Source organism: Pterocles gutturalis, unplaced genomic scaffold (assembly GCF_000699245.1).
Source record: "Pterocles gutturalis isolate BGI_N339 unplaced genomic scaffold, ASM69924v1 scaffold38937, whole genome shotgun sequence".
NCBI classification, from domain to species: domain Eukaryota; kingdom Metazoa; phylum Chordata; class Aves; order Pterocliformes; family Pteroclidae; genus Pterocles; species Pterocles gutturalis.
Window position 1 is genome coordinate 1,904 of NW_010111547.1, and position 20,740 is coordinate 22,643.

At 45.3% G+C, this 20,740-nt stretch overlaps 1 protein-coding gene across 1 annotated transcript; it reads left to right on the plus strand.

Moving 5' to 3' along the window:
• Positions 1-214: 214 nt before the first annotated feature.
• On the plus strand, positions 215-18,307 carry NEURL1 (neuralized E3 ubiquitin protein ligase 1; the record flags this gene model as incomplete). Its single annotated transcript, XM_010073764.1, has 3 exons — positions 215-895; positions 16,298-16,444; positions 17,806-18,307. Coding segments are annotated over 3 exons (1,070 nt in total), but the record flags the coding sequence as incomplete, so codon positions are not given.
• Positions 18,308-20,740: the final 2,433 nt, after the last annotated feature.

Consider the following 20,740-nt stretch of genomic DNA (forward strand, 5'->3'; position numbering starts at 1 on the left):
GATGCTGGTGAGGAAAGCACAAGAACAGCAATCGATTGCAAATACATTTTATGATACTCTGCTTCCATATTTTAAAGGGAAAAATTTATTAATGGCAGCAAGTCTCTGATTTTCCCTTTTAAACGTATCGATCAAACCAATAGTGATTTGCAAACTCATGGACATTTCATTTTCTCTGAAGTGACCCCTTTTTTCGTTTTCTCTTACCCCACAGACAGTGAAATCATTCCTCCCGACTGCTTGCGGCCCCGCTCCTTCACCGCCATCCGCCGGCCCTCGCTGCGGCGGGACACGGAGGACACGCGCCTCTCGGTCAGCCTCTGCGACCTCAACCTGCAGGAGGAGACATTCCATGTGACGGCCACCACGTGTCCCATCCCACAGAACTCCCTCAACTCCCAGCACTCCCACCTCCTCCCCTCCCAGCTGGAGAGCGACCTCCGCTTCCACCATCTCCGCGGACCCCATGTCAAAATCCTTGACGACCAAACCGTGGCCCGTCTGGAGCATGCCCGGGAGGAGAGGACTTTGGTTTTCACCAGCAGACCCCTTCGGATCAATGAAACCATTTTCGTCAAAATCAACAAGTCCAACACCGTGCGCACGGGGACATTGTCCTACGGGGTGACATCCTGCGACCCCAGCACCTTGCGCCCCAGCGATCTCCCCTATAACCCCGAGTCCTTGGTTGATCGAAAGGAGTTCTGGGCCATCTGCCGAGTCGTGGTGCCCCTCCAGAGCGGAGACATCTTGGGATTTATGGTGAATTCGGATGGCGAGCTGCACTTGAGTCACAACGGTGCCGGCACTGGCATGCAGGTCTGCGTGGACTGTTCCCAGCCCCTCTGGATGTTCTTCGTTTTACACGGCGCAGTCACGCAAATTCGATTGTTGGGTATGTCAGACCCCCCCTTTTTCCAAACCTCATGCGCAAGACAGCGAGGGGAGGTGGGCTACATCGCAGGGAAGGGCGGAGGGAATGAATGACTCCCTCCTTGCTCTAGGATTAGGTGCAGATTTTGTTTTTATAAAGGAAGAAAAAAAATACAAAGTCACATACGTAGCACATGGATATGAGTTACAAGAGTTAACCTCTTTGCACTTCTGTAGCATCCTTCACTTGATGGTCTCAAAGATCTTTTCAGATAATTAATTAAGCCTCAGAGACCTCTATTAAAGTACAGATGAGTCACCAGTGACCTAGGAGAAGCAAGGAAGGGGCAGGAGAGGTGCTTTGGGCTGAGCTAATGTAGGGCAAAGCCAGCAGGAAAAATGAGATGCGAGTCCCTTTTCTGTGTGTTAGCTATCTGGCGTGACTGATTCCCAAAACGAGTGGTCCCCTTGCTTTCCCCAGGCTCATATGTGAGAGGCAGGCTGGCAAGCAGAGAGGAAGCCCTGTGTCTCGTGATCCCGGTGGGGCACAGAGCAGGGCACTGACCAGCTCAGCAGGAGAGGGGTTTCCTTGTCCTCCAGCCCTGTTTAAGGCAGTAAGGCAGTACAGCTCATACAGGTCAATGAACCTCTGAAGAGGTGGACTCTTGATATTTTTACTCTGTTTTTTAAGCTCTGTTATCTGAAGTACTTCATTTAAATGCTTAAAGTCATGTTTTGAAGGTGTGGAGGGAAAAGCCTTGAAATAGCATTTGCTTAGGATCAAATTTACTTTTTTTTGTGTCTTTGTGTGTGTGTACTGGACACAAGTGTAGGATGTGTTTGGCCATGAATTTGGACCATATCACGGTTCTGCTAGTTTCAGTGTCAGAATGTAAATGATGGATTCTGAGAATATGATGTAATTCCTGGTACTGCTCTAACCGGAGATGACTTTAAAATGCTTCTTTCTTGTTTATATTGTTATATTCATATAACTTTAAATATACTTATATTCCTTCTTGCTTCAAATCCTAACTATTAAAGTGCCCCTCTTACCCAACAGGAAAAAAACCAAACAAATCCAAAAGCCAACCAACTCCTCCTTTTTCAGGATTTATAAACAGTCTTTGACGATAAATTGTGGTGAACACACACGTATCTGTCTGCAGGGTCCAGTTCACCTTAATCACAGTATGAAATGCCCTATATAATTTGCTTAAAGCTGACCATAGGCCTATACTGTGAGTGTTTTATGGCTGTTAAAGGCTCACAGATGACAAACGTAATACTGCAATTTATTTCCAGGAGCCCCAGACTCAGTTCCTGATAATTCAGCTTGATTACATTTGTTGTGGGTACTGTACATAATCCATGGCTATCTCTGCTCTCCACCAACACGTCACTGTGGTAATGGTAGGTGAAGGCAAACAGATCCCTGTAAAGTACGATGTTAAATGCTCCTGTATATGTTAGAAGGAAAACATCCTCAGGTCATTGAGCTGCTGGTAAAACTAAGTCATCGACCAGTGCTTCCTTTCATATGAGATCAGCGATTCTGGCAGTTTCGCACAGAGTGAATAGCCTGCTTGCAATAGGTCCTGAAACAGGGCAGCAAGGATGTGTCTTACCAGAGCAAGAGAATCACGTCCCTGTACACAATTCAACAGAGCAGAGTGGTGCAGCGGAAGCGTGCTGGGCCCATACCCCAGAGGTTGATGGATTGAAACCATCCTCTGCTAAGTGACTTTTTGGAGGTTGTCCCTGCCCATGGCAGGGTGTTTGGAATTCGATGATCTTTAAGGTTCTTTCCAACCCAAACCATTCTATGAGTCTATGAGAGCATGGGCTCAAATGCAGGCCTCCTGCATCCTGGGCAAACCTCCTGCTGCACATACCCTATGTACCTCCTCCCTGCCTGCTCACAAGTTCAGCCCAAACCAGTACCCTCCCAGTGCATGTTTCTGAGAAATCTGCTTTTGGATCCATGAAATGTCATCTCCTAAGTTGGAAAACTCCTCGCTACCTGTATTTGTGACCATATAACAGACTTTTCTGGCCTCGGTCAGTGGAAGAGAAGCTGAAAATGAGCTATTGTTCTGAAGTGAGATGTAAGTGAAAAGAAGCAGACTTGCTGACCTTGCCTCTCTCAAGGAAAGGGTAGGACCCTGCTGAGTGTACAGCTTTATCCACGTCAGCCTGGGTAGCAAGCTGCAATCTCCCAGTTAAAACTATGAAATGGGAGCTTGTCTGTAATCTTTAACAGGTATTAAAATAGAACCATAGAATCATAGAATCATAGAATCATAGAATGGTTTGGGTTGGAAGGGACCTTAAAGATCATCTAGTTCCAACCCCCCTGCCATGGGCAGGGACACCCTCCACTAGCCCAGGTTGCTCAAAGCCTCATCCAGCCTGGCCTTGAACACCTCCAGGGATGGGGCATCCACAACTTCCTTGGGCAACCTGTTCCAGTGCCTCACCACCCTCACCATGAAAAATTTCTTCCTAATGTCTAGTCTAATACAAATAGAGCTTTTCAGACCTATGTTTCCAGTATAACAATGGTGGGAGCGGTGCAGTCCCAGTATCGTATTAGTACAGTGCAACTGCCCAGAGAAAAGCACTGAAGCAGACCCAGCACTGCACATCTCTGCAACTGCAGTAATTAAATGGATCAGCGATATCCCAACAGAAGTCAAAGAACATAATGAACTCCCGTCCCTAGTTTTGCAATGTTATTAGGAAGGTGATGTACACTGTTTGCACGGCAGTGGAACAGATTATGGTGCTTGCCATAATAACTGTCATTATAATATTAGAAAGTGTAAGAAGAATATAAAGTGTTCATCTTTCTAATGACAAGCGTCATCTTCAGAATGCAACCTAGACTAATTTTGTCTGATCTGTCTTTTGTAGTTTGAGCTTTATATCACAGAAAAAGACATGTTTATAGTAATCTTTTTCTAGTTTTAATAGAAAAACTGAAGTTCCATATCCTTGAAAGAAATGAGACACAAATACTGCAAGAGGCATAATTGTGCCAAAGCTGTCTTAAATAGCAGATGTCATTTTATTTTGTGGAGGTAAACCATTATTAGATTAATCAAAATAATGTTACGCAGTGTTAAGGGAATATCAACGCTATAGCCAACTATAAAATGAAATTAAAGTTGCTGGTTTTGCTTCTCCAGCCTTTGTGTTTCATTTGGATGATGGAAAAGGTGGAAAGCAGCAATGCCACTCTTGCACCTAGAGAAGGTTTATTTTTGACTCAGAGAACAAGATGGCTCAGGGTATTGATCACTAGATACTACTTTTCACCCCTTGAGATAGTTATTTGGTCCTGACCCAGAGCAAGACCAAGCTCAGGTCTCTCCTGGCTTGTGGCTTTACCACAGAAGCTGACATTTGCTGACTGCAGTTATTCCACCACAGTGTTGGGGATACAACATTTATTTCCTAATTTTAATATTGGGGAGACCATCTCTACCCAGGCTGATGGTCTTCCAGAACTCTGTAAGAGAGGAGGGTGGTGTGAGGTTGGTTTGGTAGTAAACAATTCTGACTTGTGTTTCCATCTTATCAATCTGGCATCATATACTGGCAATATATTTGCTGTAGGAGAAATAAAAAAAGATGAAAATAAAGACTAGGTTGGAAACACTATTTTTCTTTATGTCACCCCAACAAATCTGTAGTGGGTAGTGGAAGGATGTCAATTTGTTACAAAGAAAAGGTTAAGAGGCAATTTGACCACATGGAGGGAAGATAAATGAAAGAGGAGGGCTCTTTAATTTAGCAGATAATAGCATAAAAATATTAAGCTGCTGGAAAATGAAGGGACACAAGTTTAAATTAAACATAAGTGAGGGTTGTTAACTACAGGAACCAGCTATTGAGGGAGGCAATAGATCTTTTTGTCAGGATTGGAAGCCCTTCTAAATATTTTATATGTAAAGTGCTGGTCTTAATTCAGGAATTCAGTGGGTTATGCACATAGAGACAACCAAACAGAAACACAGATAATTAGGCATGTATGAAACAGTCTTTGCATATTGTTTAGGAATTCCATTAGTTCAGGCTTGGGTTGGTTTTTTTTTCAGGCATCATTCCTGTACAGTTGACAAAACCAGTCTATTAAATGTGATTTAGTGCTTTCAGCTTTTGCTGGTAAGCATTTCAGCTCACACACAGTTTTATCGACAGCTCAGAAAGGGTGAAATGAGCCAGTCTGGATACATTGGTCTGGTTTTGGTCTGGGTTTGCTGGTGTAATTCATTTATGAAGTTAAATTGATTGACCCCATAAGATTTTAAAATGTATGACTCATGTCTGGAGGAGCTATCACAGCAATAAGTTTATATATTTAGTATTTGGGGATCCAAATGGTTGGGGATATTCTTTCATTTTCTTTTGTCTCTGAGTGAATCACCAGCATATAAAACATATTGCTTCATCTCCTTTATTCTGATTTTTTTTGGTGTGGTTTCCCTTGTGAATTTCATCCTTTCCAGTAATATTGAAGTTTCTTTTTGAGCAATGAAATAACATGTTCCATCAACAGTCATACTAATGAAGCTGAGTTGCCAATTTATCTGTGTCCTTTCTATCCATGCTTTTCAATAACTCCAGCCCCACCAGAACAGCTGCACAATATTGCAGCTCTCTGGATCTCTCCTAATGCTGAGAGCTAGCTCCAAGAGCCAGCATTAGGCCTGAAAAAAACAACCCAAGAGCCAGCATTTGGTGTGGGTAAATGTGTATTCACAGTGATGCTGGATAAATACAGAGTGTGTGGGCTAAGCTCTCCTGCCTCCCATACTGTGGGCATATGAGTTGGGGATCCTACTTAGCTGCACATTGCAAAATATTTAGAAATTAGTTGTTGCTGAGGTTTCCATCCTTCTTTCAGATTTTCTTGAAATGGGTAAATGGGCTCAAAACTTGGCAGTGAGGAAGAAAGAGCTGACCAGGGACTTGCAGACAGAACGACTATGAATCCTTGGTTCCCTGGGATTTCTGACAACCTCAGTTGGCAAAGAACCAAATTGTGAGTTGGTTCAGCACAATACTGTGGGACAAAAGGTGCTGGCAAAGGGCTCTTAAAGTCAACAGTGAAATTTACTCTCAAGTGGCCTCAGTGCCAGTGCATAGAAGCAAGCTGCAGTCAATCTCACTACAGGCAGACTTACTCAAAGCTGTGCCCGTTAGGACTCTCACTGGTGGTCAAGCTCAGCAGCCCTGGTAGTGCTGTCCTTGTTGCAATAGAGCCCTTGGCCTGAGGAACCAACTGAAAAGAGTTGCAGTTTCACAGGTGAACAGAGTAGTGTTTTGCTTAGGTGACAGAGCAATGGTTTACCAGGGGAAATTACTTTGCCTCCTTCTGGGACATTCATCACACCGCCCAGTCTGGTTTTCTTTGACTTTAGTTCCATCCCAGGTGAGTGACCAGCTCTCCACGGACCACTAGTGATTCACAGGCCATGTCTGAGCCTTGAAGACCGCCCTCTCCTTTCTAACCAGGATTATTCCTCTGCATCCCAGGATTCTGCACTTATCTTGCTGATACAGCTCCTGCAACTACTGATAATCTCCAAGGGAGACTTTGTCCTCTTTTCTCTGGTCCCTGCTGCAGCACTGATCCTCCCAAGAATCTCTAGGGCTTTTTGGGAGCTGATCCTATCTTCCCCTCTCTCTTCCCAGGCTTTTGTGCATTCCTGTGTAAACAATTCTCTTAGCCTGTGGTTGCTCCTTGACTGCCCCAGGACTCTACCATCTCATGGCACAGTATCTGTCCCTTCCAAAAAAACTTCTCTACATTGGGTGCAGTTATATACTAACTTTGCACATGCAATTGCTGCAGCAAGCCTACAAAATAGTTAAATGACCGTTGGTATGGACAGTTGTTATACACACTGCCCAAGTCGCACAGCAGGTACAGTTTGTAGAAAAGTATCTCACACAGGCAAGCAGAATCCAGGATCGTGGTTCTCCAGCTTTGAATTTATAAGCTTCTCCTGTTTGAGAGAAGACAGTTCTTTGCACACACCCCCTCATCTCTGATCTCAGAGGCAGCCAGTACATCACCCATTTGGGAACTTAAGCCTTCTCCAGCTTGGTTCATTCCAGTCATGTGGAAATTGCTGACTTCAACACAGCAGGAGAGAAGCCTGATAAATGCATAACATTGTTGCACAGAAATGCATGTAATGAATCTCTTCCTTTAATACATGTTCAATTAGAAGTGCCCCAGAGTTTTATCATCCATGTTGTTGGGGGTTTTTTTATTATTTTGGAAATATTTCCCACTTGTATGGAAAATGGCCTCATTAAGCTGATTGAGATCTAACAGGCCTGTGCTGTGGGGCACTTAACTGCCTGGAGTTTATGCGTTTCAGGATACCTGGTATTTTATGGTGTTACAGACTAGGGGTGAAGGAAGAGAGTTAATATTCAATGCCTCTTGGAAAGAAATCCACTTGTATTAATTGATGCCTTTTTATAAACTGTCCTATCATGTAGGGTTTTATCTTTCATTGCAAGTGAAGTACACATTACTCACCTTAAGTTGTAAGAGCTGCACAAGAGTATTACATCATCTGTAAGGTCTGGGCTTAATTCTAGCAGTGCACAGGACTCTCCATTCACGTCCTGTTTTATATGCATTGTTTTAAAGGTGAATTAGCGCAAAGAGGAGCTGTTGTGTTAGAGAGGACAAGCTGCTTTATAATTTGTGCCTGGGAAAACTGCACAGTCACGGAGAGTTGGATGCAGTCAAATGCTTGTCCTTTGTGATCAGTGTCAGCAGTGTCAGAGTTAATACCTTCTCATGGCACCTTTGTACCACCCCCCTAAAGATCTCATCAGACGTGACACATAATGAAGCCACACTTGCCATGGGCAAGTCAGTGAGCATTAGCCTGTGTACTGAGGTATCAGCCAGCATCTTCATAAAGGCTGGGGAATGCAAGTGGCCCTTCTCTAAATGACAGCCCCAGGGCTTGCAAATATCTCATCCTCTGCACACTCTCCTCCACAAGAGCAGAAATTATTATCATCACTAGGATAATAAACTACCCCTGGATGCAGTGAGATGTTCATAGTAAGTGATGTATAGATATCCCTTGTCTCATAACACCTTTGCCCACCTACCGTGAATATACAGGATATAGGATCATATACCAGCCTCTTTGAATTACAACTTGTCTGTCAGGACAGATAAAATCTGCCTTTTCTTTGAACTAGCACTGGCATGAGTTAGTTATTCTGCCTACTGTAACAGTGACATAGCAGACTAAACTCTTCCTTCTTTGTCAGATGTCTTTTCATCCAGCAGTGTCCCATGGAAATTCAGAGCCATGCCAGCCAAGAAAAGTGAAAGTATTTGTTTCCTGTATGCATCTACCACCCAATTTATACATGTCCCTCTTCCAGAAGCACAGAGCTTGGAGGTGCTGTGTTATACAGCAATTTTCCTTTTGCTCACGGAACTACATTTGCTGTGGTCTCCTTGGTACTCTGAGCCAAATGGCCTTTTTGAGATGGATCTGGAAAAGGTGCTATTTATGAACAGAAACATTTTTTAGTCAGGGTAATTAATACCTGTGATCTTTTAGAGGGCTTTCTGTTTTGTTTTTCTTTAACAAGATAAAAGATCCAACTCTCATTTTTTCATGTGGTTCAGCTACTTAATCCAGGCTTCTTTTTTTTACCTCTTCTTGATCTGAGCATCTGTCTGTGTGCTTTGTTGCTCTCGTATTTCTCACACTGAGAGATGGAGCCCCATTAGAGCCTCTTTCACTTCAGTTCAGCTAGATGTTCATTGCATGGTGTCCATGCCCTCAGGATTTTGCAGGATCAAGTGCTGAGTAACCATTGAATTTCACCTGTCAGGTCAGGAAAGATACCCTGTAAGTTTGCTGTGTGCTGTTTGCTTTCAGACAACACATTGGGCTCGGGCTGTGAGAGATGCTGAATCAAAAGCTTCTGTGGTGTCTGGAGCTTTCATGTTTCTGCTGCTATAGCTGGAGTGTGTGTATGAGTGCAGGAGGGTAATAGATGTGCTGGTGCCCTGCTGCCCTTCTGGACACAGCAGAGAGCAATGGTCCATGAAGCCACAATGTACAATTCTTTTCTGATCCCCATGAAAGTCTAAACTGTTGTTCCCCATGTGGTTTCGATGTAACTTTTGCTTCCCTGAACAGTGTTTGTCTGACACCCATCTGCAAACACAGGCCTTATAGTTTTGCATGCAAAATCTGCCAGGCTGCTTTTTGACCTATTTCCGGACATTTCTGTAGCATAATGCAAAATCCCTTATGTTTTCATGGGCTTGTAAGGAACAAAATGTAATATTGTTCTATTCAGAACAGTTTTTAAATCCTCCAGGAAATACTTGAATGCAGAAAACCCCCATGGATCATCAACTGATGTTGGTCACCTGAGAGGCAGAGAAGAGCTGCAGCGCAGAGGCTGGGCCCTGAGAGCATGGTTGGCCAAAAACCGTTGAGCCCATGGGGAAGGAAGCTCTAGTTTCTGGTCAATGCAGTATTGTTCCCGTCACCGTGGGAACATAACAAATGTCTGTGTAAATACATTTATTTTATAGCATTCAGAAGTGATGGATGTGCTTACATCCTTCCCTAACATTATTGTTGATCTTTAACTACCGTGTGCCCATGCAACAGGTGCTTTGTTCCTTTGTTTTAGCATGATGGATTCAAAAGTCCCTGTTGGGCAAGACCTGAGTGGCCCTGGGGGACAGAATAGCTCTCCTGCAGCCTTGGCTGGAGGCAAGAAAATGTGATAATGTGCAGAAAAGTATATGGCTGCTCTTTGGAGCAGAGAACATGCTGTGGGTAGGGCTGTAGTTTTAACATTGAGACTGTCTTGCTGAAACCGTGTTTGCAGCTCTCTCTACAGCTGATGGAACATTTGCATTAGTGGAAACCAGTTACTGAAATAAAACATGGAAAGATTTTGCTCTTGCAAAGCTTGTCTTGATAAAAAAACCACCTTCTAGTGGATATGCCACCGAGGGAATAGCAAGGTTTCTAGTATCAGTGTGAAGGGAGAGGTGTTAGTCTGATATCTGCCTGGGCAACATCCAAAGAAGCAGACTTTGTCTTTCTTCCTGTGAGAAGACAGAGGAAAGTACCCAGGAGATCTCAGTACACTGTCTTGACACTAAATTGCAAGGTCAAGAGAATACACGTTTAGTGTACTGTTCCAGGTTCCCCACTGCATCTTCAGTATGGGCTTTTGCTCTTGTAATATATGAAATAGCTGTGTAATTCCACTAGTCTGCATTTTCTAATAGTTAAAAGCATCTCTCTACCTTTTTCTGAAATGAGAGGATGAGTAGAGGAAAAAATAAAGTGGTGAAGTTCTACACAAGCTACATCCATGAGCAGAAAAAAAAAAAAAAAAAAAAAAAAAAAGATATATGGAGGAGATTTTCCAGTAAAGGAATGCCCAGTAAGGACCAAAATTGAGGTCCCAGTCCTACTAGTCTTGCACACAGTTATTTACCAAGGGTATGCACAGACTAGCGGTCACTGTAAAGCCAAAGATCTGTAGCAGATAAGATTAAGCAAAGATATGACTCTTTACAGGGTTAACTTCCTTATGTGCTAGATTTTTTGAAAGAACCTTGATCCTATTTAGATAAGAAAATCAATGCCCCTGATACATTAAAAATGTTAAATGGGAGAATGGGTATTGAGCGGTTTTTGAGATAGGGTAATTATTCTAGGTGACAGGCTTAAAAATCTGGCTTCTAAGAAAGGGAAATCAAGTTGAGAGTTTTGAAAGGCATCTAAATTATTATGACTGTCAGGTGCCTAGTGCTCACTGGACTGGAATGTATCAGAAGTGCACAGCTCTCTTGAGCATGCTTAAATATGCCAGTTGAAGGCTGCAGCCAGATTTCAGCAGCTGTTCTAATCTTTTCCACTGTGTGCTGGAAGCTCTGGGACCTGTGGATAGATGGAACAACATTGAAAAATCTGTGATTACTATTGGTAATTACCTGATCTTTATTAGCTGTCCTATTTATGCAGCAAATGTGTTACAAAAAGAGAAGGGGCTGTCAATGTGCTCCATATGATACTCAGCATATGGGCATGTTAGTTTGTTGCATAAGACTTTATTTTCCTTAGAAACTATGGCAGGAGGCTCCCATATTTTATATTTTAGGTACAATGTTTAGTTAAGATCCTGGTATAGTCCTTAGGATGGGTATGGGTAAGGAAAGCCCATTAAAAAGGTGAAGATTATCAAACTATGTGAGCTGTGAGTTGGACAGTAGTGGTCATTTACTGACAGCATCGTGTAAGCCAGGAAAAACACAGTTCAAGTTGGATGGGTTCAAAGGGGGAAAAAAGGATAGCTCTGGATTGCAGACTGAGTGGTTATACGTTATTTTTATAAAGCTTGTGAAATAAGTCATTAAGAGCCTAGGCAGGTAATGCAAATAGCAGGAGATGAAATGAACAACCTGAGATGGTGTTTGGTATTGCCAGAAAGCATTTTGGGGGCAGAAGTCATGATATTCATTCCTACTTGCAGCCAGCAAACACTGGGTATTGCTCATCTGTTTCTTTTCTTCCTTAAAAGCAAAGTCTCCAAGCTATGCAATACGGCATTTACACTTCAAAGCGGCAGACATTTTCAGACTGCGGAGCCTGGTTTCTGCAAGACTTCCACAAGCACAGTCCCAGTGCTCTGACAGAAATATTGTGCTTGCACGGCTCTTGGGTTAAGATCTGGAAAAGTGCAATGGGACTATATAATGTTGAATTTGGTTTTGAAGAGGAGGGGGATAAGAGAGGGAGACAGAGATTTAGTAAAATGGGTAGAGTCTTACTCTTGTCTCCTTATGAACGCTCCTCACCACACTGGGACGTGAGGAATGCCTTGATCAAATCCCAAGAAGTTACTGGGTACCTTTCACTGGCTGATGGATGTTTTTCACAGTCTGATGGAGTTCAGCCTGTTGTCATTATTTGAGTCCCAGGACAGGCCCTGCCCCTCTATCACCTCTCTCAGGAACAGAAATCAGATTAAGGAATGTGTTATGAACACCTTAAGCTGGCAGCTTCCCAGCCTTTAGTGATCCAAAGTCAACAGTAATAAGGAAGCAACATGCTTTTTGGCATTACTTGACTTTTCTCTCCATCTCAGCTGTTTGAATCTGGGAGTCTTAATATACTGCTTGCTAGCAATGGGTTGGGAATAGCTGCAGAACAGATTTGAGGCAGCTGCTCCCTGCTCTAGGCCACAGAGATGCCCTGGGGAGATCCTGTATTCTCTACTTGCATCATAGAAATACCCCTAAGCATATTCAGGAGCATACAGACAGCATGTTGCTCTTCCCACCTGGTTTTGTTGTTGTGGTTGTTTCGTGGGTCTCTCAGGGCCTGTGCAGTAATACACAGGTCAACATAATCGCTCCGGTATGAGAAAGAAATGTAGAAATTATATTTCTGTAAATTAATTAAGCAGGAGAGTTAATTGAAAATTTCTGTATTTTTAGAGAGTATTGACTTTGTAACTGGCCTTCAGTGGCACAACTCTCCCCAGACAGCTGCTATTAAGAGAGATGCTTAAAAGTTGGGACAGCCTCAGAAGATGTCCCCTGAGAGTGGATTGCAATGTTCTGGGAAACCACCCTGTTCACCACAACAGACACAGAGAACCAAAAGTATCTCTGAGGACCACAGCTGCTGCATTTTGGTCACAGTTAGGACATGCTATAAAAGGGCAATTATGGACACAGAGAACTACCCTCATAAAAATCATAAATGCTGGATGGGATCCCAAGGAACTGTGTACTTCACCTTCCCTGTTCTTAAAGAGCTCTAATGATGGAGATGCCATAGACTCTCTAGGAAGTCAGATTGCCTTACAGTGCTTCACTATCTATGTAATGTCTAACCCAAACGCCTTAGGAGTCTGAACCCATGATTTCTTGTCTTATCCAGAAGTTTCATGAAGAACAGATTGTTTCTTTTCTCCTTTTAGTAGTCTGAAAAATGTTGCCATCTAAAAATCATAGAATCATACAACATTTTAGGTTGGAAGAGACCCCTGGGAATTATCTAATCCAACCTCGTGCTCAAAGCAGGGCTAACTTCCAAGTTAGCACAAGACCATGTCCAGTTGAGTTTTGAGTATTTCCAGGGACAGAGATATACAGTGCCTCCAGGCTCCTGCCCCAGTCCCTAACCAGCCTCATATGACCCTGGATTGGCACAAGCTTTTCATAACAGGATGGCATTGTTGATTTATGATCATCTGGTGACCCTCAGCGATTCACAGGTCTTTTCTGTAGGACAGCTGTATTTTTAGTTGAATGGTCTAATTCCCTGTCTTGTATTTGGGTAGCTGATTATCTCTGCTTAAGTGCTACATTTTGCATTTGATCATATTGAATACCATCCCATTTATTTCTTACTCTATTTCCAGTTTGGCAATACCATTTTGAATTACAAACCTTTAGCACACTAGCAGCCTTTCCTGGCATGATATTGTCTGTACATTCCATGGTAATGCTCTCTTCTACTGAAAATATAATACCGTCTTTCCTTTTGTGGGTAGACATATAGGTTCATTTATTTGCACCTCTCCCAGAGCGATGACAGAAGTGCAGAGAAAGAGTCAATCTGTGTTGGATTTTGCTAATAATTGGACTTCGCAAGGATAGAACAGCAAATGGAATTGATTCAAAATCCATTTAAAGGTGATTCCAGTGTGTTCAGTATGTTTGAGATCAAGCATGAGACAGGTTAGCAGCAGAGACAATTTATCTGGGGGCTTTAGAGAGAGGAAGAATGTTTAAATGACTTTATTTAGAATTATTTAATTTTTTAAAATCATGGTTTTTAAAGCTAGCGCTTGGTGGGAGCTCAGTGCACACAATGAGCGTGTTTGGCCTTGAGCACATGTATCTGGTTTTAGTTAAGCCAAGCTGGCCACACTCATTCCACCCTGCACATGATCTCATTCCATGCTCCTTGTCATGGTATCTGCACACCATCCAGCAGTATATTAACAGCATGAGCAACGTGTCTTATGTTGATTATTCTGTCACCAAGGAAGAAATGGGTCTTGTCTGGTAGGGAACTCTGTTTTAAACAAAGCTCTATACTTATCCTGGAGAAAAGTCAAGAGCTGCACCTTGAGTTAGGAGAAAGAATTGTGAAGGTGTGTGCTGGCCCTTGAGTCTTGGGTAAGGCTCAGACCAGCTACAACCAAGAAGATTGCAGGTCCTGCACTGACGAGTTCGCTTTGCACTGCAGAAAGGCTGTTTGCGCTGCTGCCTGCGTGTTTCATCAGTTCATACTCTCTGATACTTGGGACACCTCCAAATTCTCCTATTAGTCCAGGAAGAAAAATGCTCCTAATAGTCTTTATTTTGCATTTAATGACATGATCATGTTGGTGTTAGAAATGCAATGTGCTGTGTGTGCCAGCTGAATGGAAGAAATGGCAGTGGGCTGCAGGGAGGAGAGGGAAGGCTTGAAAAAACTTGTTCAGCTGCTCAGTGTTCATATTTTTTCTGTGTGCAGTGAACGAGCTGAAATCTGTGCCCCTGCTGGGCCTGTTTACAGTGTATGTTACCCACAGGGCAATTTTTCTCCTATAGTCATCTGTCAGATTGGAGGGGAAGGGCCATTGCTAGTGGCTGTCATTAGAGACTGCATCATTCTCTTTGCATATTTACTCAGATAAAGTCTAGCCTCAGCTCCTGTCTGTGTGATAAAGGAGATGCCTGTCTATAGCATCTCAAGTGTGAGAGCCCAAAAGCCCTTTATAGAGGTTAATTCAACTTCAGATTGTGACTGTGGGCAAAGTACTCCTTGTTTGAAGAGGGGTAAAACTGAAGGACTGAAGGCTGAAGCAAATTGCTTCTTCTGCCATATGCAGCCCTCAGAACAGATGTCGACCCAAACGTGAACCCCCCCCCCAGTCCCCATGCTACACTTAAACTGCTCAGTCTTGTTCTGCTAAAAAGGGCAGGAGAATCTGGCATCAGATGCTGCTGAGTTTTTGGGGTTTTTGCACAATCCACAGTTGGCACTTGGAGTCCCTGCTCCCTGGGTTTGGTCCTCCTTGGCTCGGTAGACTCCCTGTAAATAGGAACTGAAGGACCTTTCTGGCGCATGGGGGTTTCCTGGCCTCCTACTGCTGCTTTTTCCCTGGAGAGTAGCCTCCGACTCATCGAGGACACTGTGGATCCAAACCCTCTGTATCTCTCAGCTCCTTATATGGTAACATGAAGAAGTCTTAGCATTTTAGTTCTGATTTGGAGTTACCCTGGTTGTCTTCTCAGCTGGGGAACTAGAAACTTTAACTTTAAAACCATAGGCGTAGCACCAAGAAACCCTTGGTTCATGCACATGTCTCTGTCTCACCACTGGCCTACTGAAGACCAGGCTGCATTGTTCACGATAAAATTCCCCTACAAAACCTTTACAACAGACAGAGTTTTAAGCATTCCCATTTTTTCTCCTTCTGAAGGGGAAGGGGCTCTAAGATACTTGTTGTTGTAACAGCAGAAGAAAGAGGCTGAGACAGAGGGAGGGCACCAAGCAGGCTCTGGGGCAGAGCTGAATTTTCTGGCAGACAGCCCACTAATGCAGAGGTGATGGTAGGCAGTTAGAGCTGGAGATAATGCAGCTGGGGACACCTAGAAGGGACTTGAACGGGCTCTGCACTCTTGAGCCATCACATCTAGACATGCAGGGAGTGTAGAAAATGTTCCTGAATGGGAGGAGAGGTGTCCTTGTTCATCCCATCACCAAATGCATTTTGGTGACTTATCCCCACCTCTTGACAGAAGCCACCCTACAAAAGAGGTAGAGCAGTGAGCAGAGATAAGTCTTCCTGATTGCCAAACCCTCATGTTTGTCTCTGGGAAGTCCTTGAGTGACTTTGCATGAATTTATCAGAGCCTGGAATAATGCAGGTTTGCGCTGGGTTAGCAAAGAGAGCTTTGACAAGGGGATAGTTCTTGTGCTGGAGTCCAGCCCACCCTTCTGCAGGCTGTGTCCTCCCTCTACTGGCTATAGGTCCATCACTGGATAGAGTGCCGAGGGCACGTACCAGCATGAAACCATAAGGAAAGTAACTGCAGTTAATGACTTGAGACATATTTAAGGGCAAAAACAAAGGGTTATGATGGCAAAAGGAGTGCCAGCAACTTTCAGGGGCTGTGGAAGCTCAGTGTTTCTTCAGAGCCAGCTGTTAACATTTAAAAAAGCATATGATTTTTTTTTCCTTTATGTCTTCCCTTGATTTCATGCTGATGAGACACAAATCCTGACAAGCACTGAGAGCTGCGCCCCCTGATACATATCCCCAGTGCCTCATCAGCCCCAATTTTTAAAAGTAACTGCAGGTTTCTTTTCTTGTGATGCAGGTTCCACCATATTAGCTGAGCGGCTGGGACTGTCCACACCAAGCTCACCCACGTCGACACCCAATTCCCCAACCATCCTCTGCAGTGGCGTCTCTGACCCCATATTGTCTACATGTGGCTCTGGCCCCCTCTGCAGCTCTGTCAGTGGTAAGTGTGGTGGGATCCCCCCCACCTTTCCTTTGCCTCCCCCTGCCCACTCCTGCACTGCCTCCCTTCACGGTCTCACACTTGTCTCCCAGAAGGACTCTAAAACCACAATGATCAACCAAATCTCCTGTCAGCTCCCTCAGGGAGGAAGGGAGAGCCTCTACAAAGGCTATTTTAAGTCTGTTTTACGTGGAAGCTGCTTAGATGCCTAGACAGCAGTATTTCTCCAATCCTTTTCATCATGAAAGGTCCCAGGGGAGGCAGCAGAGTTTCTGTGATGTGCGTGGCCCTATGACGCACAGCTCCTTCTGGAGAGCTGTGTGGCAGTGATATGCTGCATGCTAGCTTAGGCTGGAGCTAGGAGTAACTTTACAGCCTCCCTTTATCTCTCCACCTACCTTTAGTACCTTCTTCAGAAAAAGGCAGTATTGATATTTCTAATATGCCAATGAATTCCAGTGAGATTTAGATAAATGTACATGCAGTAGAAAAACGATAGGCTGTTCTGCAGCATTTTTAAAACCCCAGGCATGTGCATGATCCCAAGGCATTGATAGTGGGATATGTAATTTACCAAATGCTTGTCATTGTCCAAACCAGGAGTGTTTTTTGCTGAAGGTACCTGCCAGTCTCAAGTCTTACAACTGGTGACAGCAAACATTTAGATTTTTAATGGGTTTTTGGGGAAGAAAATAGAAATTTTCTCATTATCTTGCTATCTCATCTTGCTTTGTTGGTGAGGCCTCACTATGAATGTGCCACGAGCATAATTACTGCAGCCCCTCATGGCTCTTGAAGCAATGACCCACTATGAGCTAGATACTGTCCACACAGGCAGTCCTGAAGGGTAAAGACACACCACACCTCTGTCCTGAAGGATCCACACAGGGTGATTTGTAGCCAGGAATTGCAGTCCCACATACCTGGACCTGCCCTAGAGATGAAGCACTGCTTGCCTTGGGAGCTGCTGCCACCATGTGCCACCTGGCCTCTCCCTTTTCAAACCAGATGGCTTGATCCACCTCTCCTGATTTTTCCTTCTTTGTTAATGTTTAGACAGTGGTTTCCAAACATGAAACTGCTCTTTGTCCCTGCTGTGTGGGAATAGCTGTCTCTTGGTTTGCTCTATGTGGGCAGCAGATCCCAGCAGATGCTGCATTTCTGCTGCCCTGAGCATTGGCTTGTGAACCAGGGCTCAGCCAGTGGGACAAGTACATCACAGGGAGGACCCCTGATCTTGGAGCATCGATTTCTGCTAGGGCATGGTTCCTCCCTCTGTAGCTGGCCTCAGGGCAGAAACTCCCCTGGGATGTCAAGAAGACTTTTCAGCAGCATGAGTGACCCTGTTCTTTGTGTTTCAGGCACAGCTCCCAACTCTCCCATCAGCTTGCCTGAGTCACCTGTCTCCCCATCCGTCTCAGGGCCCTGGGGAGATGAATGCACCATCTGCTACGAGAACATGGTAGACACAGTCATTTACTCCTGTGGACACATGTGTCTCTGCTATTCGTGTGGGCTGAAGCTGAAGAAGATGGCCAATGCTTGCTGCCCCATTTGCAGACGGGCCATCAAAGATATCATCAAAACATACCGCAGCACTTAGAGCAGCAGCAGGTGCTGTGGTGGGAACTGGGGAGGTGGGAGGAGGATGTGAAACAACACAGGTCTTGGTCTCTAGAATTCATCATCCATGAGATTGAAAAACCATCATCCCCCACCACCCTGATCCCCTTTTCCATGGACAGCAGATGAGACAAGCTTAGATGCTGCTCTTCTACCCTCCAAGCAAGCCCTGGGGCTGAACTCCAGTATGTCAGGGAAGTTGTGACAGACTACTCTCTCTTGGGGATTTAAAACCTTATCTCAAAAAACCCTAGCTTGTGCAATCATCCCTTTTCTACACCATGCACAGTGGATGGGTCTCTAATGTTTAGCAGGCACAGCAGGTGGCAAAAGGTTCAGTGCTACACATCTCCTTCTGGAGACTCTCCACGTGCAGAGGACAGCTTAGCAGAAGAGGACGAAACAAGCAACATGTTTCCATGTGTGACCAGCACGACCGCAGGAAGTCCCTTAGAAAGGATGACAGAGCACTGGAACAGGCTGCCCAGAGAGGTTGTGGAGTCTCCTTCTCTGGAGACATTCAAAGCCCGCCTGGATGCGTTCCTGTGTGATCTGATCTAGGTGTTCCTGCTCCGGCAGGGGGATTGGACTAGATGATCTTTCGAGGTCCCTTCCAATCTCTAACATTCTGTGATTCTGTGGATGGAACGAGGCAAGCTTTGACCCAGCAAGTGAAGTGCAATGAGCACGCTCTCAGTGGAAAGGCTGGGCCAGTGCAGAAAAGGACCCAGGATTTGTGAAGCCAAACCCACCCTGTGTCTGCTGGCAGAAGAGCAGCCCCATGGCAGCCCCTCAAGGGCTGCCCCCTGGTCCTCCCTGGCAGAGATGCTTGTGGCAGGTTTGGCAGGAACACTGGCGCTGGCCTTGGTCCCTCCCAGCAGCGTCCAGCCACCTCCTGTTGCCATCCCGTTGCACGACGAGCGGCTCTCAAACCCCAGCACCACCGATTTGCTGTGGCTTGTCCCAGAAGCAATCCAGGCAGCACGAGGGATTTGGCAGCATCTCTGCCCCCTTGGTCCCGCAGGGGAGGGAGCTGTGTGTCCCTCACCTCTCCTCCCCCTGTCATCCAGACAGCACTTGTGAGGGAGAAAATAAAAGAAAAAAAGAAACAAAAACTGTAACCCCACTGGGGAAGAATGTATAAACCTATGTGTATGGGGATTTAATTTACTGGTAACTATCACTGTGCTTTAAGACAAAACCAGCCAGGTGGCACTCAGCCCTGCACAGCCAGCCCGCCAGCAGGACGAGGCTGTCCTTACTTGCTAGGAAGAAAGGAAAGAACAACAACAACAAAAAAAAAATCCTGAGAGGGTTGGTTTGCTTTGGTTTATTTAAATAAATACCCTTCCTGCCTGCCCCCATTGGGAACCCTGCTGCCCCTCTGGCAACCCCCATGGTTGCTGTGACAAACGCCACTCCCCCATGGCCACTGGCATGGGGTCTGTGCAGCAGCAGGAGCTGCCTGCTCCCCTCCAGGGCTACATGAGTGGAGGAGGTGGCATCTGGGCTCTGAGGGGGGATCAGGGCTGGGGCACAGCAGCAGCATTCACCCTGCCATGTTGCCTACCAGGTCACACCAGGGAAGGCCATGGAGTGACACAAGCCTCTTGCTGAGCCTTTTCCTGCATCTCAAGCCTATGGCCACTGGCAGGACATGGGGGAACAGCGTGGTAGAGAGATAAAAGCATTTAATATACATGGCTGCTCCCTGGAGGGGGGCATCGAGGCTGCTCCCTAGAGTGCCTGAAAACATGTCCTCCCCCCCCTCCTCTTGAGGAAGTAAGAGGGTACCAGCTGGAGAGTGCATTGTGGAGCCTTTCTCTAAAGGCGCTGCCAGCACCGCAGCCTACCACGGAGGTCTGCAGCCAGCCCCAGCCCGCCCTGGAAGGCAGGCAGTACTCACGTGAAGGCTGATATTCTGGTCACGGGGATTTATGTTATCTCTTTGCTCACCTCTCACACACAGCCCTAACCCTGCCCTGCACTCCAGGCCGGCTGTTGAACACTCCGGAGCACCATGGCTCCTGTGCCCAGTCACCCTGGCTGAAGGGTGGGAGAGGGCTGGGCGGGCAGGGTCTGGGGGTGGTCACAGCAGCCACGCCAGCAGCACAGCCTGTCCGCAGGCATGCGACCAGACTCCAGTGTGCCTGAGGACAGAGCCATGAGCAGCAGACAGAGGCAGCCTGTTTCAGCATTTATACAAACTCCAGTACAAAGATTTAAGAGAGAAGGAACCTAAGGGGTAGGAAGGTGTTGATGAAATAGGGGATGTGGGGAAATGTGCAATAAGCAGCCTCCCAAGCCTTCACCATGCCAGTGGGACTGGTTCCCCTCCACCCAGGGCAAGCCAAGGGGTACATTTTATTTTTCAAGAAACTCCATCCATGGGTACCAGTGCAGTGGTGTGATACCCTTATCACCTTTCAAATTCAGAGTGTTTTAATATATAACTGTGTTTGTTTTACTGTGGACCAAACTCTAGGAGTTAGCAGAAGCTGAAAGCATCCCCCAGCCTCTGAACTCAGAAATTGGGGTTAAGTCCTGCTCCTGGCATCAGCTGGCCTCTGGTTACGAGCAGGGAGGAGGAGAGCAAGGCTCTCTCCAGGGAGAAAAAAAAACAAACAGCAAAAGCAGTAACAATAATCCTAACCTTTTGTTTTGTTTGACTGG